This window comes from Limanda limanda, chromosome 15, assembly GCF_963576545.1.
Source record: "Limanda limanda chromosome 15, fLimLim1.1, whole genome shotgun sequence".
Taxonomy (NCBI): domain Eukaryota; kingdom Metazoa; phylum Chordata; class Actinopteri; order Pleuronectiformes; family Pleuronectidae; genus Limanda; species Limanda limanda.
Window position 1 is genome coordinate 13,941,722 of NC_083650.1, and position 19,708 is coordinate 13,961,429.

Genomic DNA, 19,708 nt, shown 5'->3' on the forward strand with positions numbered 1-19,708 from the left:
CATTGTTGTGGTTTTGTGGGTTTTGTTGGCAAAAAGAAAAAATATAGGATTCCACCAGAACTCATCCTTTAAAGGTATAACGATACTTTGCTGTTGGCAGAGTTAAAAAAAACGAATTGTATTGTCAAGTTGTGGAGAGATTGTTGGACGTCGATACAAAAGCACAATCATTGAAAACACATTGGAGATAGGTGCAGGCAGCATGATATGTTGAAGAATCCCAAATGTTCCAGAGGAGAATTTCCTGCTCATTATTGAGTCCAGGTTTTATCACTGGCCTCCCGCTTCTGTCTGTGGGCTGAGAAGGTTCAAGCACTCACTGTAAATTAGCAATGATGCCGCCGCGATGAGATGACAACATTTGTCTACGTCCCTGCGACTGTCAGTGCGGAATTAAAACGTTAGACATTTTCCTTCCTGCTGAATTGGAGTTTGATCGAAGGAATGAAAACCTGGCGCAATATGAAATAAAATAGTGCCGCGACCCGAAGTTATGCCACAAATTTTAAGTTAGTCAGGCAGGTGATAGCCACGGTTAGTTGGCAACCGCACAATCTGAAAACCAGGTTCAAGTACGGAACCACAGATGATTTATTTGGTCTTTTATATAACTGATATTGAAACGGTGCCAGCACACTAAACCCCGAGCACGGCTCTGATAACATCAGTCTCTTCAAGGCTTTTTCATTCTTTGGAAACGAAATTTAAGATTAAGAAAATAGGCTCTCTTTAACACAAAAACAGTCAAAATCGAATCTAATCTAATATTAGATAATGGGCATCAATCACATCCAAATGTGCTGTTAATTCTCAGATGAAAGAGAAAAACATCAAACTTTGAGCACATGAATTGAGTCATGAAAACAAAGGGATTTGTGAATAGTGGAGGCTGATGCTGAAAGGCTATCTCCCTTTAGGTCATCGGGGGGGAGTTAATGGTGCTGAGAAATGTGCAGAGACCTGATGGTTTACGCTCAGATGCCAAACTATCAGCCTGTCGCACCCTCGCACCTTGGCTAAATGGGGCTGAGTAAGTGTGTTAACTCCGTGAACTTTACCATGACTGTGCACTTTAAGTGGTTTATCTTTAAAAGGCCCAAATGAAAACCTGAATAACCCTTTTTCTGCAGCAAAAAAATAAGAAAAAGGGAGGAGAGTCAGGGATTAATGGAGTAAACAGAAACATTTAAAGCTCCGGATTGTTTCCTGACAGGTTGCTATTTGAAGTGATGTCAAGTCTCATTCAGCGGTCTGGCACCTTGCGTCCTAAGCACTCATGTTTTCCCCATTTGTCCTGCTGACTCCGCGAGGGCTTCGTGTTGATTTATCGGAGTGTTAAGAACTCGTATGTTTATGCCTTGCACCCTGGATGACACCATCTGCTACTAATCTGTATTTCCGTCGTCGTCTGCACACAGCAGCCCAGGACAGCTCGGGACAGAGTCAAGTACAAAGACACTGATTTCCCTTGTCTGGCTCCATCTGGATATTTCACAGTATTTACTAGGCGCTCTGCAGCTTACCATTCATGTTCATCCTCCACAGTTAGCGTATTGTATTCAAAAGAGTTACTGAACACTGGGATGCGTGCAAGGTCAGTAAAGCTTGTCAGCAGGTAGAAGCAGGACGGCTAACACCTGTGACGTTCCTACGAGACATTAAAAACCCTTTTTTAAATATTTACGAATAAATGCATGTGAATGGTAACATGAACGTTTTGCGTGATAAGAGGAAAAATGTTCCACAGGCAGACACGTAGGGAGTAGTGTGTTCATATTCACTGGTTGTTTTATCTCCCTGTCACTGGTCGGGATTAATGTACAGTTTCTGACTAATTTTGGAGAGTGGTGTTTTTGCACGGCGCTTTTCAAATATTTCTTTTGGGCGCTACTTTGACAGCTTTCTGTTGATGAAGTTTCACTTTCTGCGGTAGGGTTTTATTTTCTCTGTTTAGCTTTAGTATCTATTGCCGCACTAGTTTCCATGCAAACTGCTGCTGGAGCTGGAGCTATTGGTGAAAGGGTCTATGCAGTATTTTGATAAAGTTTGACTTTAAGTATCAAAAGGTAAAATAATATTATTTTTATATTAAGTGGTGCATTATGTGGTTGGGTGTTGAATTTGGTCAAAACCGAGGTAATTCAGTTTTTCTGAATTGACTTTTCTAGTCTTCTCAACCCCTGATCACACTTTACATTACAAGTCACATTCACCCAATTCAAATACCGATTCAAAGCTACTATATTAAGCACTTTTTCTATTCCTGTATCTTGCCCGAGGAAACTTTGGAATGCGGACTGGAGGAGTCGGGCATAGAACAATGGACCATCTTAGTGGACTACGGCGTACAAGAAGTGCATGTTCCGTAAAAATGACACTTTCAGTTGGATAAATGTCACAGAAAATGTACACAGGGGATCAGAACAAATCTTTTTAGGGTTAAATTTGGAGCAGATCCAAATAAAAAACCCTATCAAGCCAAATTAAATATGGTCTCCAAGTGTCATTCATTAAGGACATTTGGTACCACAACATGTGTCGAATCCGGCATTTGTTTTCAGTGGTGTTTTCATTAGGTCTCTGTGCTCCTGTGGGTCAGGTTCACCCAACCTGTCAATCACGACGAGAGAAGGTAGAAGACAGTCCCACCCTTGTCTTAAGGACTGCTGCTGCGTGAGTCCCAGCTGTTGCTTCTGTTGACAGACAAGCAACAATTGCCCGTTTTTCCCCTGATGCCCAATATCTTTCATGACAGGTCATTACCAGGCTGATACCCTGTTAAAAGATCTCATCATGTGGATCACAGGAGCTAAACCATAGATACAATTGAGCCAGCCCAGCAATTAGCATCACTCATGTCAAAGATCATCCCTCCATTATCCTGGCCACTGATTTCTTGTAAAATAATTCATGGGAGATTAAAGAATGGGAAAAAGCATAAGACTTGCATGAGTCACAGCTTTATGACAGCGGTTTTTGACTTGTGCACAAATATTCCCCTCCCTTGACTTTGAGCTGCACTGAGTTTATGAAAACAAAAGAGAGATCCTCAGAGGTCTTTGGGGGATCGTTAAACAACACGGGGCTCAAGATTTATACCTTGGTTTTCTTAATATAACGTACACATGAGGGAGTGTGAAGCCAGTCAACCAGCAGATTTAACAGGCAATGTTGCAGACCCACACTGAGCTGATTTGAGTTGTTGTGGATGATGCTGAGATGAAATATTAATGACCCGATTGTGAGTTCTGCACTGTATGTTCCCCTAAAGTGACACTTTGTTCAGTGCTGTCATCCCACTTCCAGCGTCCTAGCTCTATTAAAAGTTGGAGACGTGCTCCTCTCTCTGTCATATCCAATGATAAAGTAATGGAAGAGATCAAACTTTGGAACAGATTGCATTATGATGCACGGGTGTGGCTCCTCTTGAAATCCTTTTCAGTATAAACACGTCATTCTTCTCTGGTGAGATCAATGCAGGGAGTGCCCCCAAAACTACCTCACACAGTCAAGGAATGTGTGTGAACGGCAACATATCGCTCGGCTCTGTGATCGTGAGCTCACAGGTTAATTCATTCGGGAGAAGATACCGACTCCTGACACACATTCCAGCACCTTAAAAAGGAGAGATAACACAGCTTCATAGATTTACCAAGAGGACAGAACAAAGTCTGGGCCACTTGCAGGAACACTAAAGCTCACCATGACAGGTCAGGTTCAACCTCGCCAGCGCGTACAAAGCACATGCCCACGCACACAGTAGTAAATAATGTCAAAAGAATAGGTACCATCCCTTCCTCAACCATGCTCTCTTTAATATAACATCAGTTTTTGTGATAGGAAACCTGGCGGCTGAAATTGTGCAACCTCAACGGCATATTTCATCCGAGCTAACCGCAGCTGGTGCTGCAGAGAGAACAACTTTCACGGGCAGCCTGCCTTGGTATCACGCAGTCCAAAATGACACGGTAAATCAAACACAGATTATTGGATATTGGACGGGGGACAAGGGCAGAAACGAGTCTTCTGAAAATTCACCTCCGTCTGAGGGAGTTAAGACAAGGGGGCCTATCAGGATGAATCATCATCCTCGTCAGCATCAAATAATGCCTCAACTAAGCACGCACCAGTATCTGTTCTCAAGGCCAGGAAATGAGCAATGCTTGAAATTTCATTCCATTCTTCATAGGCAGAGTTTTCCTTTAGCCTCTCTGAATACTTAACTGTTGGTTATAACAGAACAGAGGATTAACACAGTTTGTATTATGTCTGTGAAACTGAAAAATGTAATATTGAGTAATTTTCTCTAACATATTAAATATTTTTATTGTTACGAAATTGTCCCAAAGAAAAAAACAAAGAAAAGTATGTATTATATTGTATGGTTAACATAGTCCAATCTATATCAGGATAAACCCCTTTGAGCTCTATCATCTGGGGGTCAAAATGACAAGGCACTGGAATGAGGTTTAAATTTCCCAGATTAAAAAGGATAAAGAGTATGTGCAGGCAAGTTATTCCAAATAGGAGTCCTAAATATAACCTTTCAATTGATTTCAATGGGGAAAAAAGAAAACCATAAAAATGGGAAATGTATGTTTGCATTCATTTTATGTAATTCATGCATTTAAAAATAAGGCCATGCATCAAAGGATCATAAATACAATCAAACAAGAAAAACAGGCTCTCTAATACAAATCATTAGAAAATATTACAGTTGACAGTGAGAGTTTGGTCCAGTATCAGTAATGGAAGTTATGACGCAAATCTCTGTCTGACATTAAATTCCAAACAATCCAAGGAATGATAGAGAACAAAAATACCAGAATTGACTTTCTGTATCATATTATCACTGAGGTGTTTCCAAAGTCCATCCATTCTTCCATTTTATCAACTGTCTGAGGAGATTTACCATCGTTCCACACTGAAACCAGAGAGATGGATTCGGAGTTGACATTCTGCCTCATGCCAGAGACAATTGTGCATGACTTTGTTTTACTGACTGACTTTGCAGAGTGTTTAAGTCAGATTCCAAAGCCTCTTGAATTAATTTGTATGCAAACTTAACAATATCATCAGCATACAATTGAACAGCACAAAAAAAAAAAATGGTAGATCTGTAATACCTGCAAAATACACATCACATGCTTGTAAGAAGGAAGCAGTTGTTTATTCATGCTTTACTCCAAAAATTGACAAAAATGTAAATCTTTCCTTCACATTGTCAATATTTATATTTGATTCTTTTCTATTTCAGTTAAGGGACATTTTTCAGAGAGGACACAGAGGACTAACAGTAGAGCTCCAACAATGAGGACGGGTGTGTCAAGTATGAACAGTAGTAACGTCTGTGTGTCTGGCAGCCTAAACGGTTGCACCCAGTTGATGTCATTGCTTTGTGTGCCGATCTGCTAAGTACTGTTCACATGCAGTGATATAGAAGTACAATATGTTCCACATACTGAACGAACAGAATCCGATTGGTGACCATACATTAAGAGTAATTATCTGCAATTTACTAAATGTTGCATCACGATAATGTGGCTGAATGACATTAGTGAAAAGATACTTCAAACACTGACATCCCTTCGGATTCCAGTCAAAAGTAAAAGTGTTCCGATGATGCACGTACTGGAAGTTGAACAAAGATGAGCGAGCTGACTTTTTAAAGTTGTACCTATTTTTTAATATTGGTCAAACAGCAAAAAAACAAAGGTCCTGTGTGTCCTGTGTATCTCCTTTCCCAGTGAAATTCAAGCCAGGGGGTTGGACCGACTTTAACCAAACCTGCATGGTCCTTGTAGCAGCCTGCTGTAATTACCCAGTCATGTAGGGGATACTATGCACAGCAGCACTGGTGTAATGAGACAGACTGGCCCCACTACTGGGCTGAAACAGTCTCAGCTTCCCATCCAGGGTCCCAGTCAGCAGCTGGGAAAGACAGAAACAAACATGGCATTACGTTCAGCTTCTACATTTCAAAGGCATCGTATCACATCTCACTTTTTAAGACTCTTTTAAGAAGAAGAAGTTGCATCTCAACACACCTGCTTCCTTAAATAAAAACCAGCATCACCAAGGTCAAGACCCACACTGTGTGTCCTACTGAAATTCTGGATTTTCCATTTGCACCATTTATCATCAGAAACATGAATCTTCAACATCGTGAAGCAGCAGATTAATAAACTGCCACACATCAATAAAACTAACACACTCGGTGCACACCCATTTAGGCGAACACATGTGCAAACACTAATACAGCACACTCTAGCTAACATGTGGGTGAGGACACAGACAAGTTCTAGCTATATTTATTTTACAGCGGCAAGGATTATTCCATCTTTAGATAGTAGAGCAGACGAGAGTGACGTAGCATTAGCTCAACAATCAATCTGCAGAAATAGCGATAAAAAACCCTAAACTAGGGGTTCAGACTGAGGCTTATGATAAATAGCTACTCAAATAGAGGATATAATACGATGGAACAATCATAATTCCAGACAATTGCTCAGAAACGGCTCCATTTTCAAGCAGTAACGTTTAAGACAAGGCTGAGTAACAAACCATTTAAAATCTATTTCATACAACTTCAAGCCAGGGTCAATTGTACAACAGTTAATCTCACTTTAACTACCAAAGGATTTCACAAATCCGACAAAATGAAAAAGATGTAAAAAGAGACCAACAGAGTCTAAACTAAACGGGAACGTTTGGGCGCATGGCCAACAGAGTATCAATGTCATCTATGGTGATTTCAAAGACTTTGGGGGTCAGGGTAAAAAGATGGAATATCTCTTTGAAGGGTACTAACAGTGGGAATCCTGGGAAACAACGATTTGCCAAGCGGTGATAAAAACCATATTTGATACAACAATAGCCCAAGATTTTTTCCCATGTACTGAAGCTGTTTTCTGCAGGAGAAATCTTATTTTACCAGTAAACAGATGCTTATTCTGGGAAGAGAAGTCACAATAGCTGAGTTTTGAAGATGACTCAAACACCGCAATGACTATACTGAGGTTGATTAGAAATGTCTTTGATGGGTGACCCCTGCAACCTCCCCAGATTTCCAGGTGTGCATATGGAGCCCAGAGAGGAGACGAGTCTGAGATGGCGGCCAAGTAAATATATTACATCCATTTGTACTGGTGTTTTCAAGTGTATAAAAATGTTTGAGACTCCCACGGAACAAAGATGTTTGACAGCTCATTTCACAAGCTCCTCCATCTTCAAGGAGTCGTCTTTCACCATGACCTCCTGCTCAGAGACCTCAGTGAACAATAGCCCAGCTGTCTGGTCCCTGACCCTGGGCTGCTAAAGTAGCTATTTAAAACTTAAAGAGGGTCAGAGAGCAGTTCCATTAGCAACCACAACTCTCTTTATCAACTGCCATTCAAAGCCATTACACTGTGTAATCACCCTCCTCCATGTAAACACGCAGTTTGGAGTTCGAAACCAAACCCTAGATTTGTGTAGAAGAAGTGATCACAAAACTCATACACGTGCAACAAACATCTGAAATCTAACACATTCCATCTCTGCAGTCATCCATCTTTGTTCACTGAGGCTGAAGGGAGCTGAGCTGATGAGGAGCGAAGGTTTTGGGCGAGCTTCAGGGTCAGAAGTCAGAGCGTGTTGCGAGCTAATTCACTGTAGAAATGTAGAAGGGGTCGTGCTGGGCCATCACACGTGAGTTATTAGACTTTCCTCAACATCTCCTACTCTAAGAAATGCAGTTTTCATAGGTTTGATCTTACTTTGAAGATTTATTTGCAATGTCAGATGTTCTCTGACACACCCCCTCCCATGATTCCAGTTTTTCTTGAAATTTAAGCAGTTCAAGTCCAGTAAATATACTGGTGCAAAGGTCAGTGGTGGATTCCCCAAGGTAAAAAAAAATGTTCCAGTCACTGAAAACTAAAGAAGCCTGTAATAACTTTTCCAAGTGTCTATGTTGGTTTTATATAGAACTTTCAAAAACCTGGTCTGAAGTCAAAAGCACAGAATTTCCGAGTTATTTTAAAATATCTGAGAGATTGTCTGTAGGTTTTAACTTAAATCAAAGTCAATAAAGGCACATCTTATCTTAACGACATACAGGAAAACTATGGGCTGCATCTTCCTTTAAGATCTCTTTGTTTATTAGTTTTTACGTTGAGAATATTCACGTCTCATTTAAAAATATTTTAAGCAACTCTGGGATCGTAGATAAGGTTGAGAATTTGCACGGTGCGTCACACGCATTACATAATCTAAGTTATTGTCCGGAGTGCTGCTTCAACAGCACAGACAAGAGACCACAAATCAACAGTTCAAAGGAACGATTCTGGAATAAGAAAATGACGATTAAGAATCCAATGTGGTTACGATTTGTGTTGAACATTTGAGCCAAATTTTGGCATTCTGGACGACAGAGAGTGTCCATCTGTGAAGATTGGTAGGAATAAACCTCACACATGCCAACAGGATGTTCTGAGGTGTTCATGTCAAGGGGGAAGAATGATCCACATGAGATCTATCAGTAAAATAACCTATAGGGCCGGGGAATAAAACAAGAGCAATAATAATCCAATAGTATTTGAGATATAATGCTATAACACATAATTGATCCAGCTCAGATTTGTAAAATCATTTTCTGTTTGTCAAGTGTTTGTGAAGGGGAGTTTAAAACCACATCCATCACTTAGTAGCAAAAATCAGTCTTTAAACTTATAATAATGAGACATTTATCGTGATTACTATTAATATCCATTGATGTGAACAATTTTATCTTGATGCCATTTCCAGCTATTAGAGACATTAAACATGTTATTCATCTATAAATGTAAATGTGCACATCCTAACTGCCTTAATGCATTTAATCTAAACACTCTACATTCAAAAAACAACACAACAACCCTCCTGTCAAAATGTTGTCTACTTCATGCGAAAGGACGCGATACGTAAAGATGCCTCTTGTAACTCTGCAACCGGACAACCTTCCCATTTCCTCACTTCCCGTTCAGCTCGGTTCCAGCTGTGCTGAACACAGTGGATTTCAGAGAGGCTGTCTCAGCTCAGTCTGTGTCTCACTCGGATGTGACTTTCTGGACCAGACGGCAGAGTCCACCTCTATATTTGCTGTCTGGCCACTACAGTAACAGGAGAGACACCTTGCTCTCTGGTGTCAGGCAAAGAGGAAATGAAGAGATTCATTTTTAAGAGTTATAATTTGGATTGAGGTTCTTTTCTTGTCCCCTTCCAACACACACAAACGTACACTTTTAAAATATGACCGGATAAGTCAGAGTGCAGCGGAGGAGGGTTCAGTGTACGTTCACAGAATGACTTTTTAAAATATAGGAAGTAAAGCTGGCTACGACTTGAGGTTGTATTTTTCAATCAACAACACTCCTAATAATTTTTTTTAAAGTCCGTTCATTTTATTTTGTCGTTTTGGCGATGAGTTTTGAGACTTAGTTAAGACAGATCTTAATTTGAAATCAAAGCAAACAATACAATTCTTTCTTCTTTAAATTTGAGCTCATTGTCATTTTATCCAGCATAGAGGCGACTGAAACATCATGATATACTGTTGATAAAACTCTTGACCAGCAGCTGAATTGAAACTCCATGTCGGTATGTTCAAAACTCTGCATGAACCAAGCACACATGGTTTAGGATTCTTCAAACCCTGTTTTCATTTGCACCTTCCTCTTCATGTCTCTCATTCTCCCACTGGCAGAAGTGACAACTTTTACGACAGTTTGGTTACAATGAGTCACGGTAAAAGGACCGCAATTATATACATTTTTTCTAGTCATAATGGCCGCTTAAAGCACTTTACATTACAGTTCCCGTTCAACCATCCGCACGCACGTTCATATGTGGCCAATTTGGGGTTCAGTAACTTATCCACAACCTTGTGATTAGTGGATGACTTGTCTATCTCCTGCGCCTCCGAGTCACATTTAATGAGGTCTGACATCATTCAACAACTCAAACACTAATGTAGAGAACTTTCTCTATTGTCTATAGAGTGAGTTTTAACTATTTATTATAAAACATATAGAGAGCCATTCATTATGGTCTCTTCTTATTTTGGTTGTTACATTTAGATTCAATACTATAAATGTGCAGAACAGTATGTAACACTGTGTTTTAGGCACTGATTCAATTGGAAGATCATTTGTTTGCCTCCCACAAATCGCAGAAGAGAAAACTGAAAATCATCATGTGTAGAAACCAGCAGACACAACAATCCCCCTTGTTACTAAGGAGTAAATAACATCTACAATTTGCAAATCAACTTTTGTGGTCGCAAAATCTGGGGCCAACAAAGGCGAGCTTAACAGAGTTAACAGAAATATACCACGTAAAGTCCCTGAAGGTTTTTCAAGAAAGCAAAGCGAAGTGACAGTCAAAGTCGGGATCTTTCTTTTCAGAATAAAGTAGAAGAATAAACCTGAGGGAATGGACCCCAGAGCTAGATCTACATGCTTGATGGTCTTTTAAGTATTAGGGTGGAAAACATGAGTGAAAAATGAGTGGAAAATATGCACAGCACTATCTGTCTGTGACACGGGTCGGAAGCTTCTCACAGCAGTAAATATGGAGAACATCTGGAGCTCCGGTCCAAAAGGTGAGCACAGGTTGGGAAACTTTTTGCCAAAAGAAAGCTCAGGCTAAGGAAATACAGCAATGTTATCATTATGATATCACAGAGTCTTGGTCTCAGTTATGCATGAGACCAGTGGGTCGTTTCCCAGGGCTCCTTTAGGCTCTACTCATTTCTTTATTTACACATCTCTGTTTTGGATACAAACAAAATGGAAAATAAAGATTAATACGTAAGCATCCCTTCCAGACAGACATTAACGCAGCCGCTTCATGATTAACTCGAAACAGCCTCACACAGTGGAGCCAGGCACTCAATATATCAGCAGTGCACCAACTGTCTGAGGAATTGGAAAGAAACACATCAGCTAATGTGAAGAGCGGCTTAACACAACTCGTTATGTACCGAAGAGCAGACTCACACACTCAGTAGTGTGAAGACGAATGCTCGTATAATCGATGAGAGCATCACCGTTAGTCAAAAGGTGTAAACAAAGCTCGACTCCTCTGCAGCTTGTAACGATTATAAATGCTCACGTTTTGCCAGATAGTGAACTGTGGTTTCCCATGTCTAACTACTTCAACAGGCTGAGGGGTTTTATGTAAACATCCGAGAGTTGTATCAGCATGTAACATATCAAGACGCGTTATAAATCTGCATCTATGCATCAGCAGGATCTCAACAGATCTTTACAGCTGCATTAATCCAATCCAGGTGATAAAGTTGTGGAGGATGCTCATGAGGGGATCTTCAGCTGACAGGCTGCCAGCAGGATAGGTCAACACACAGAGACATAACCCTGTGTGTTGTTAACCCCAAGACGTAACCCAAAACTACATGTGTTTAGACAGTGTGACGGAGCGGGAATACCCCCGGAGAAACCCCCCCGCAGACACAGGAAGAATATGTAAACTCTACACAGACAGACTGAACCAGGAGGCTTCTGGTCTGAGGTGACAGTGCCTCACTCTGCCACCCACTTATTTTCCACGGGAATGTAATGAGGAAGGGAGAAGTTCTTTTGATTCTTGACTTTCAGCTAACGTGGACAAAAAGTCATCAAAGTGCTGTGGATGGAACCACAACATTTACTGAGATCGCAAGTCAACAAATCTGTCTCAGTGACAGTGAAGTGAACTCTTTCTGCCAATGATTTCATCAGTGGTGGAAAGTATTTTCTACCACACATCACTTTTACAATGCATTGTGTCACATGTTCACATTGTTTTTCAAATCTTTTAAAAGTAATCAATAACAAGTAGGAAATTGGTCCACGGTTTTACTCAGGAAGAAACTTTTATGCGGTACATTTATGTCTACTTACTTATACTTTTACTGGAGTAAAATGTTTGATTACTTCCTCCACCACTGAACTTAATCCAATGTTACTGCGTCTGCAAGCTGATATGGCTGAAAGCTCCTGAGATTAAATTGAAATTAATTTGTGGAAACTACTGAATACAGGATGTGAATTTTTCATTTTCATTGTTTTATCTCAATTCGATTAGAACTGCAGAAGTCTGACTCCTTCATTGAAGTCTGGGGAAACATTGAATAGGCCACAGTGAGGAAGAATTACAACGAGCAGCTCTCTCCTCTCTGGGTTAGCAGACCAAAAGGCTTTCTGTCCCAGGCTGAGTGCTAATCACATTTACAAAACTGCTTAACTAGAGCAGATAAAGTATTGTTTATTGAATAAGTAATACATCTAATTCAATAATCTCCATGTATAACTACTCATTTGTTAGTATGACAAAGCTAGTTTCTTTTAGGAGCACAAATTTCCATGTCTGAATCAAAAAATTAATAAATTAGACAAATTAGTGCCAACAGTAAAATTAAGATTAATAAATACAAATACCACTAAAGATCATGGAGAAATAGCTTAGAATAAGAATGACCTCACCCATAAGGCCCTCCAGGTAATGTACCTAGATACAGTTAACGCTGATATCATAGATCCCACCCAGTCTGTTCTGTACTTGCCAAAATCTACATTACTTTGAATCAGAGTGCTCCTGTGTGTACATCCTGATTTCCGAGGTGGGTGGACTCTTTGTGTTTGTTCTTTTTTTAGCTGCAGACCCTCTGGAGCCCTTCAGGTTTTTTCACACATTTGTGAATTTTATGACTTCGATCTGGACAAATCTTAGCAGGTATCTGTAGTATGAGACGGCCAGAGACACACATCTGAGAGGAGGAGTCATTAAAGGAGGGCCTCATAGGAATTACACATGGCTAGATCGAAACAAAGAGAGATTTTCACGTACTAATGATTTTTTACAAATTTGAACATACAAATAGACAGATTGGTTGGTTGAGAATACGATTGTGTTTAGTCTGTGGTGCCAAAATGTCCGGATTTCTTATGTCTATGAGCGGGTGTTGTATCAAATAAAACAGAAGGTGCAGAAGTATTGATGGGAAGCGATCATGCTCGAACTGATGAAGTGTGTCTGCAAACTCTGCAGACCACTGGAAATGGCCATCAAGCTGACGGACATGCAGATTTAAAACATGTGCCAGAACACAGTCAACAAGAAGTGTCATGAGCCATCCAGCAGAGGTTGTGATATTATATTTTATAATATGATTTTTTTTTTTTTTTGCAGATAATTCGAACGTCTTCAATGGAAAATCATTTCCTGGAATAGGAAAAAACACCTCCAACAGGGAATTGTTGCTCTGAAACACTCTGTAGACTTTGTTGGAGACACTGAACAGATTCTGGAAAAAAGCTGCACTGAAAACTTTGATTTCATGTGATGGAGATTCGAGAGAAACAGAGGTCTTTGACCTTTACTGAGCTTTTGGCTTCAGTCCCTGTATTTATATTTCACTTTAGACTGAAAGTATGAGGCCAAGCATTGAAATCTGGATTGGATTCCTTTTTGGGACGGCCTGTAATAAAGAGATCACAACAACAACTGTTGTATCAGTTACCACAGAATGCAACAAACTGCAAACCATTCAACGAGAAGGGATCCAGTATAAATGATAAACAGTCGACAGAGAATGTGGAAAGAAGCTTCTGAAGTCAACTAACACATCCCTGCATATGTCTCTTTTCTTTATTTCCACTGTGGAAGTGTGCAGCCAATCACAGGCTGGAACAACCCTGCAGGCAGAGGAGAGGATCAGCACAGTGCACAAAGAGAGCCACTATAGATCCCACAAGGGTTAAGGTGCGGAAGAGAAGAGGGCTACTCATTATCTGATTGGACCATTTATTGACCACCACTGGTAAACCCCGCAGACTGATTTGGTGGATTTTGATTTCATTGTAAATGGAAATGATTTTGGTTCAGGGGGCTGAACTTTAACAAAGATGTACTTGTCTCAGTTCTGTTTATAGATACAAACAGCAGGTTTTGTGTGGGTTTGATACTTTTGAATGAGAAGAATCTGTGTTGCTGGCCATTTCAGTACACCGTGTAGTATAAGACAACACAGACTGACACATGAGACAGGACAAGTGCACTCATCCCACACATGAGGTGCTGACTTGAGCTTCTTATTATTTCTGGCTCCGTCACTGAATTCTTTCGCGGCCACTAGAAGAAATTCTGTGAAGTTACTGACATAAAATCCAGCGACCCAGCTAAGCCCTGCTATGTGACCTCAGCCTGAGGATATCATACCTTCTTTACAAACGCCTGGAGCGCAGAGCAACAAGAGATGATGCAGACAGGATGAAGACTTTATGGAATATTGGGAAACATCACAATATGTTTTCCTATTTTTGATTAATTCTCAAAGTTCAAGGAACAGGCCTGCGTCGTTAAAATCTGATTGAAGAGGTGAAGCAGTTTCTTGGCCTGATGATGACATGACCTCCGACTGACACTGCGTTTCACTTTGACCTCTTTCCTTTTAGACATTTCTCCTTCATACCTGTTTCAGATGCTCGAGATAAAAAACAATCCCCTGACTTAAGGTCAGTGTGTTGACTGAGATGCAGAAAAAAACATCCCAAATCAAAATCTGGCAGGTAAATGTTGAAAGACTCAGCTACACTAATGCTACACAGGCCTTGTACTAGTGCAGAGATCATTGTATTGATGTGTATGTTTGATCGGTGATAGAGCTGAAACACACATTGACTATGTTGTATATAGGCATGTGCCTCATGTTGCTAATGCAAAGTTACCAATAGATCAACACCTGGAAATTCATCATGCCCTAATGTCAATAAAACAAAATGAAAGTAAGATATTAACTATATCTGCACAAAGTATTATCTCTGGTCACTAGCTTCAAGAGATGAAGACAAATCAGACCATAAGGACAAGAGAAGAGTCAGTCAGCTGTTCCAAAGGGCAGGGCTGAAACCTTTGGTGAGGCAGGTTTTCTAAGGACCTGAGAGCAGCTCGGAATATTTGAAATATTTAAACACAAGCTTAAAATCACTATGGCCTGGCATTTGATTTTTGCATTTATGCTTTAAAAAGTGATACACCTCTCAATTTATATTAGAGAGTATGTTCTCCATGAAGTTTGATTGACAGATTAAAGAGAAGGTAGAGAAAGGTTCTTACCTCTGGTGTGGCTGGGTTAAACGTCACGCTGATCACCGTGTCTGAGTGTTTTTGGAGTTTGTGGAGGACGCTGCTGCTTCGGATGTCATACACGTAGGCCTGAAATGAACAAGATGGACAACGTGAACAGAATAAGGAGAACTGAGCTGTTCTACGCAGTCATGTAGTATACAAAAAAAACAACATAAAATGTGTTAAGTGAACCCACCTAGTGAAGCTCAAATAGTTAAATAATAAAAACAATACACTCGCTGTAAATGTTTTCTCACTGATTAAAATTATTTAATGTTCAGAGATTGGCTCGACAGTACTTGGGTCATGTTGTTCTCAGTAATCAGACACATAAGATCTGAGCCAGACTCTGTCGTCTCGACTGCGGAATTACGCCCAATTAACTGGAGGTCAACTGTTCACTTTTATTTTCATTCTTGTGTAAAGTTGAAATGGCAAAATTCAAAGTGTGAAATGTGAAACAAAACAAAAATAAAACGCCACCATAAACCAGTTAACACAGTTGGAAGCCAATCCTAAAGACACAGTCAAGTCAAATCAAGTCACATCTATTTAGACGGCAGTTGAGCCAAAATGCTTTGCAAAATACTTTAATGTTTCATTTAAATAAAAAAGTCTTGTTTATTGAGGTTTGTCATAGTCTCTTAGGCCTTCAAAATAAATTGGTCATTGAGAATAATTAACGATCCAAACCGACCGATTACTGTTATTTTCTGATTAGAGGTCGTAAATGCCTTGTTAATAAGCGCAATTTGTGGCTGTTAAGTAGGTGTAGATTTCACACTTCGGCCTTCGCTGCACACAACACATTTGCAAAGCGCTTGTGTTGACATCTCAGGAACAACACTTATCACAATCTGAACTCTTAAGCACAATCAGTAAATTTGAAGGGCTAATTCCTTTTTTGCTCCGGTGCCGTGAGCACAGATAAAAATAGACATGAAGATGTTTGCTACCAGACGGCAACTCATCAGATTCCTGCAGCTGTTTTGTATTATGTACGTGAGCTCTGTCAAACGGTCCACGGGTAGAGTGTCTCTCTGTCTGAGGCGCATGACGTGTGAGGAGCCTAACGGGGCATAGGATACTTGGAAGAGAAGAGTTCTTTCAGGAATGCTCAAATATCACAAGGATCCCCAGATGGATCGGTTTATATCGACGGTTAGTGAAGCACAGAGCAGAGGCGTCTTGATTAGTATAGATACAATTCTAAATAATCAGATTTGTGTTGGATATTAGGAGCGGAGGTCAAAGTAGGGGAAAATGATACATATTGTGAGCGAACGTATAACCGGTTAAAATCTAACCGCAGTGAAATCATACTCTGCTTAGATTGTTTTTGGCCTTGTGTTTTTTGGAAAATGTGTAACATGATCTAGGGAGTCTTTGCAGAGAATGGGGGTTCTTCTTTTCCATGATTGCTTTTTGATATATTAAGACAAGTATAAATGTGTCTGGCTTATCGGAGTCTCAAGGCAGCTACAAATAAATATGCTGCAGCCCTCTACCGAATATATTCCTCCTGTTTCCTGCAACGTTGGAAACGTCGGAGGTCGACAGAGATGCTCTCAAATGTCGGGCTCCGTGCTCGAGTCCACATAATTAATGATAACCAGTGGCATGCATATATTATTCCACTGCTTTCTACAGGCACACACACACCAGAAGAGAAGGGAGATGGATTAGGAAAAGGGAGGCAGGCTTCTGAAAACGTTCTGGAGAGCGAGTTTAAGGCACCGTCTGGAAAAGCAATTAAACAGTTCTTGCTTCGACATGAACGTTGAATTTTACTTTTATGGAAAAAGGCTCAGATCCAAATAAAAAAATCTCTGAGCCGAGCGCAAACAGTCCTCACCTTAGATGGAGGTGAAACTGATAGAGTTATGCTACTGTTTCCCTGATGTCTTTCCCATATACAAGCTAGAGTAAGATGTAAACAATATAAAGTATGTGTAAATTATATGTATATAATCATGCACTGTTGTGGTACTGGAGTCGTAGAACTTTGCTGAATTTGCTTCTGGTGAATCGTACCTACTACACAAGTGGCTGCAGATATAAAAGATCATTAGTTCCATTCAGGACATATTTGTGTTGTGGTATTTTGGGCCATGATTTGACTGTAATATGTTTGGTGGATTTCTTTGCAAAAACTATACAAAAACTAACACTGACTTACACATACAGTATAAATGTGGTTAAGCACAAATTCATTTTTTCTCAGCTTTTAAAATGCCACACTCACCATCAAATTTTTTACAGCTTTGTGAATATTACTGCTTCAAACTCATAAAACCAAATACCCCTTGGTATGTGGGGGTGCACGGTGTTGTGAAATTGACAATAAAACGACCTAATTTATGCTGTGGGTGGCTTTGACAGACAACCTCTTAACTGCTTTGTCACCCCTTTCAAATGTGTTTCTTTTCAACTTGTTCTTACACAAAACCTGACCTATAGGCCTATACAGGGCAGAATGAGAGACAAACTTTATATTTGAAAACCCTGAGTACTTCAACTTACAGCGTTATCCTCGGAGCCTGTCGCGATGAAGCGGCCACACGGCGAGATGGCCGAGGAGCATGGGAGGCAGCGATTCACGTGGTTCTCATAGCGGCGGACACATCTGAGGAGGTGAAATATACAGCGGTGAGAGAGGAATGATGAGGTAAATAAACTCAAGGCAACACAATGTGAAGGAGAGACTGAATATTTGACAAATGATACAAACACTTTTACTGAGTCCCTGTCAGATTGAATCATCATAATTCTGGTTTATGTCACTGCAATGTTCATATTAAGAGCACATTCATATTTATAGTCTAAAAGAACACAATTTCAGTCATTAAAAAATAATTAACCAAGACTCAAGTGCAAGGAAAGACTGTAAAATTGAAAAGGTCACAGTTGTTAAAAACGTGATCTAAAAAGCAACGTTTGATATTCCTTCAGTGTGAGTATAACTGTTGCTTCACACATGAGTGCTGTCACTTTTTACAGTTTAGTGACCTGAACGGCGCAGGAATAACCAAGGAGCCGAATGCCACCCTGCAGACTTCACGTTTCTTAATCAGCCGAGGGAAGAGGAGTTGAGCGTGACTCAAGCATAACACAGGAAAAGAGCAGCTAGCGGATGACGGATAGTTCCCTGGAGCTGCTTCTGTGTTGTTTCGTTTGGTTTGCAACGGCATGTAATGTCTTTACAATGTCCTCACTGAACTAACTGCTCAGTGAGCTGAAGTTTCTATACGGGCTGGCATGTTGGTGAAGCAGGGCCTATGACAGGGATGTGGTGAGAGCCAGCCTTTTGACATTCACATGCTAATGTCATTAAGCTGGACCGAAAGTAGGTCATATTCACTGGTGACCATAAAGAAATGTGATTTACCCAGTACCGGGGAGTTTGTGAAACATACACTGGAACAACGGGGACACATGGGAGCACGTTCACACAACTGCTAGGCAATAAAACCCAACTTTATGAATGTGGAATTCTTTTTGTGTCGCTGAGGTTTTTTGTCTTTCTGCGGTGTTGCCCTAAATCAAATCACTGTATTTTGTTGAAGGCTTTCCTCTCATTTTTCCAGTGTACTGTCACTGTGAGCTGACGGCACTATCTGCCCATGCAGCCCTCACAAGAGTGAGTGTGGCTGCAACGGAGCTGAAGTCAGACGGAGCAACATCATCCATCCACACATGCTGGCGGCAGATTGGGACCGTGCTCTTGTGTGTAACCCAAGAGCCGAGAGTGTGGTGCGCAGAGGTCGTAACCATTATTAAGACCCAGGTGGGTTTCTCCACTCGTTTTTAAACACAGGCTGAAGATGATTGACAGCCAGTGCAGCCAATCAGAAAAAGTAGACATTAAAATAAACGATAAAGCCCCCATGACCTTGACTCTAAGGCTAACCCCGTTATGAAAACTGAAAAAAGTATACTAAATTATGTAAAAAGAAAAAAGATTCTCCTGACTTTAAGGATGTACTAAAGCAACATGGCTGAAGTGTGAGAGCTACTCATGACAATTCTGACCTCTAATAATTTAGATGCATAACAAAACGCATCTGTTTCTAAATCCCCCATCAGGACATCTGGACAGGTCTGCAGCTAAACTGACACATCCTATCCCTATCACGATGATAAGAAGCAGTTAAGAAAAGTTAGAGTAAACACTGTGCTGCTTTTCTAGGCCAGGATGTGGATCTAATGTTGGACTGAGGGAGAGGAGACGCTGAGCTGAATCCACACACACACACACACACACACACACACACACACACAGACACACACACACACACACACTCCATGTTTAGTGAGTGATGAGTATCCGGCATTTGTCTAATGACTAACACAGACGGCACTGGAGGGTCTGATCCTCTTGAGTGGGAACCTATGCGGTTACTGAATCCACCTGGGTATTCTGGGTCCGTCTTCAAGGTAATCATCAGGCTAATCATAGCTCATTACTTGGAGCCAACACATTCCACCCAGGGCAGCAGCATCAGTGCAAATCAGGTGAAAATCTGCATTTTATGGTCCTATTAGATATGAATACATTAAT

General features: G+C 40.5%; 1 protein-coding gene across 1 annotated transcript in view; it reads right to left on the bottom strand.

Annotated features, from left to right (window-relative positions):
* Positions 1-5,817: 5,817 nt before the first annotated feature.
* wdr27 (WD repeat domain 27) overlaps positions 5,818-19,708 on the bottom strand; it is a 34,616-nt gene continuing 20,725 nt past the window's right edge. Inside the window, exons 22-24 of the mRNA XM_061087791.1 lie at positions 17,671-17,773; positions 15,136-15,234; positions 5,818-5,931 (exon numbers count right to left, since the gene is read on the bottom strand). Coding sequence (XP_060943774.1) covers positions 5,818-5,931; positions 15,136-15,234; positions 17,671-17,773 — 316 coding nt within the window. The remainder of the gene's footprint in view (positions 5,932-15,135; positions 15,235-17,670; positions 17,774-19,708) is intronic.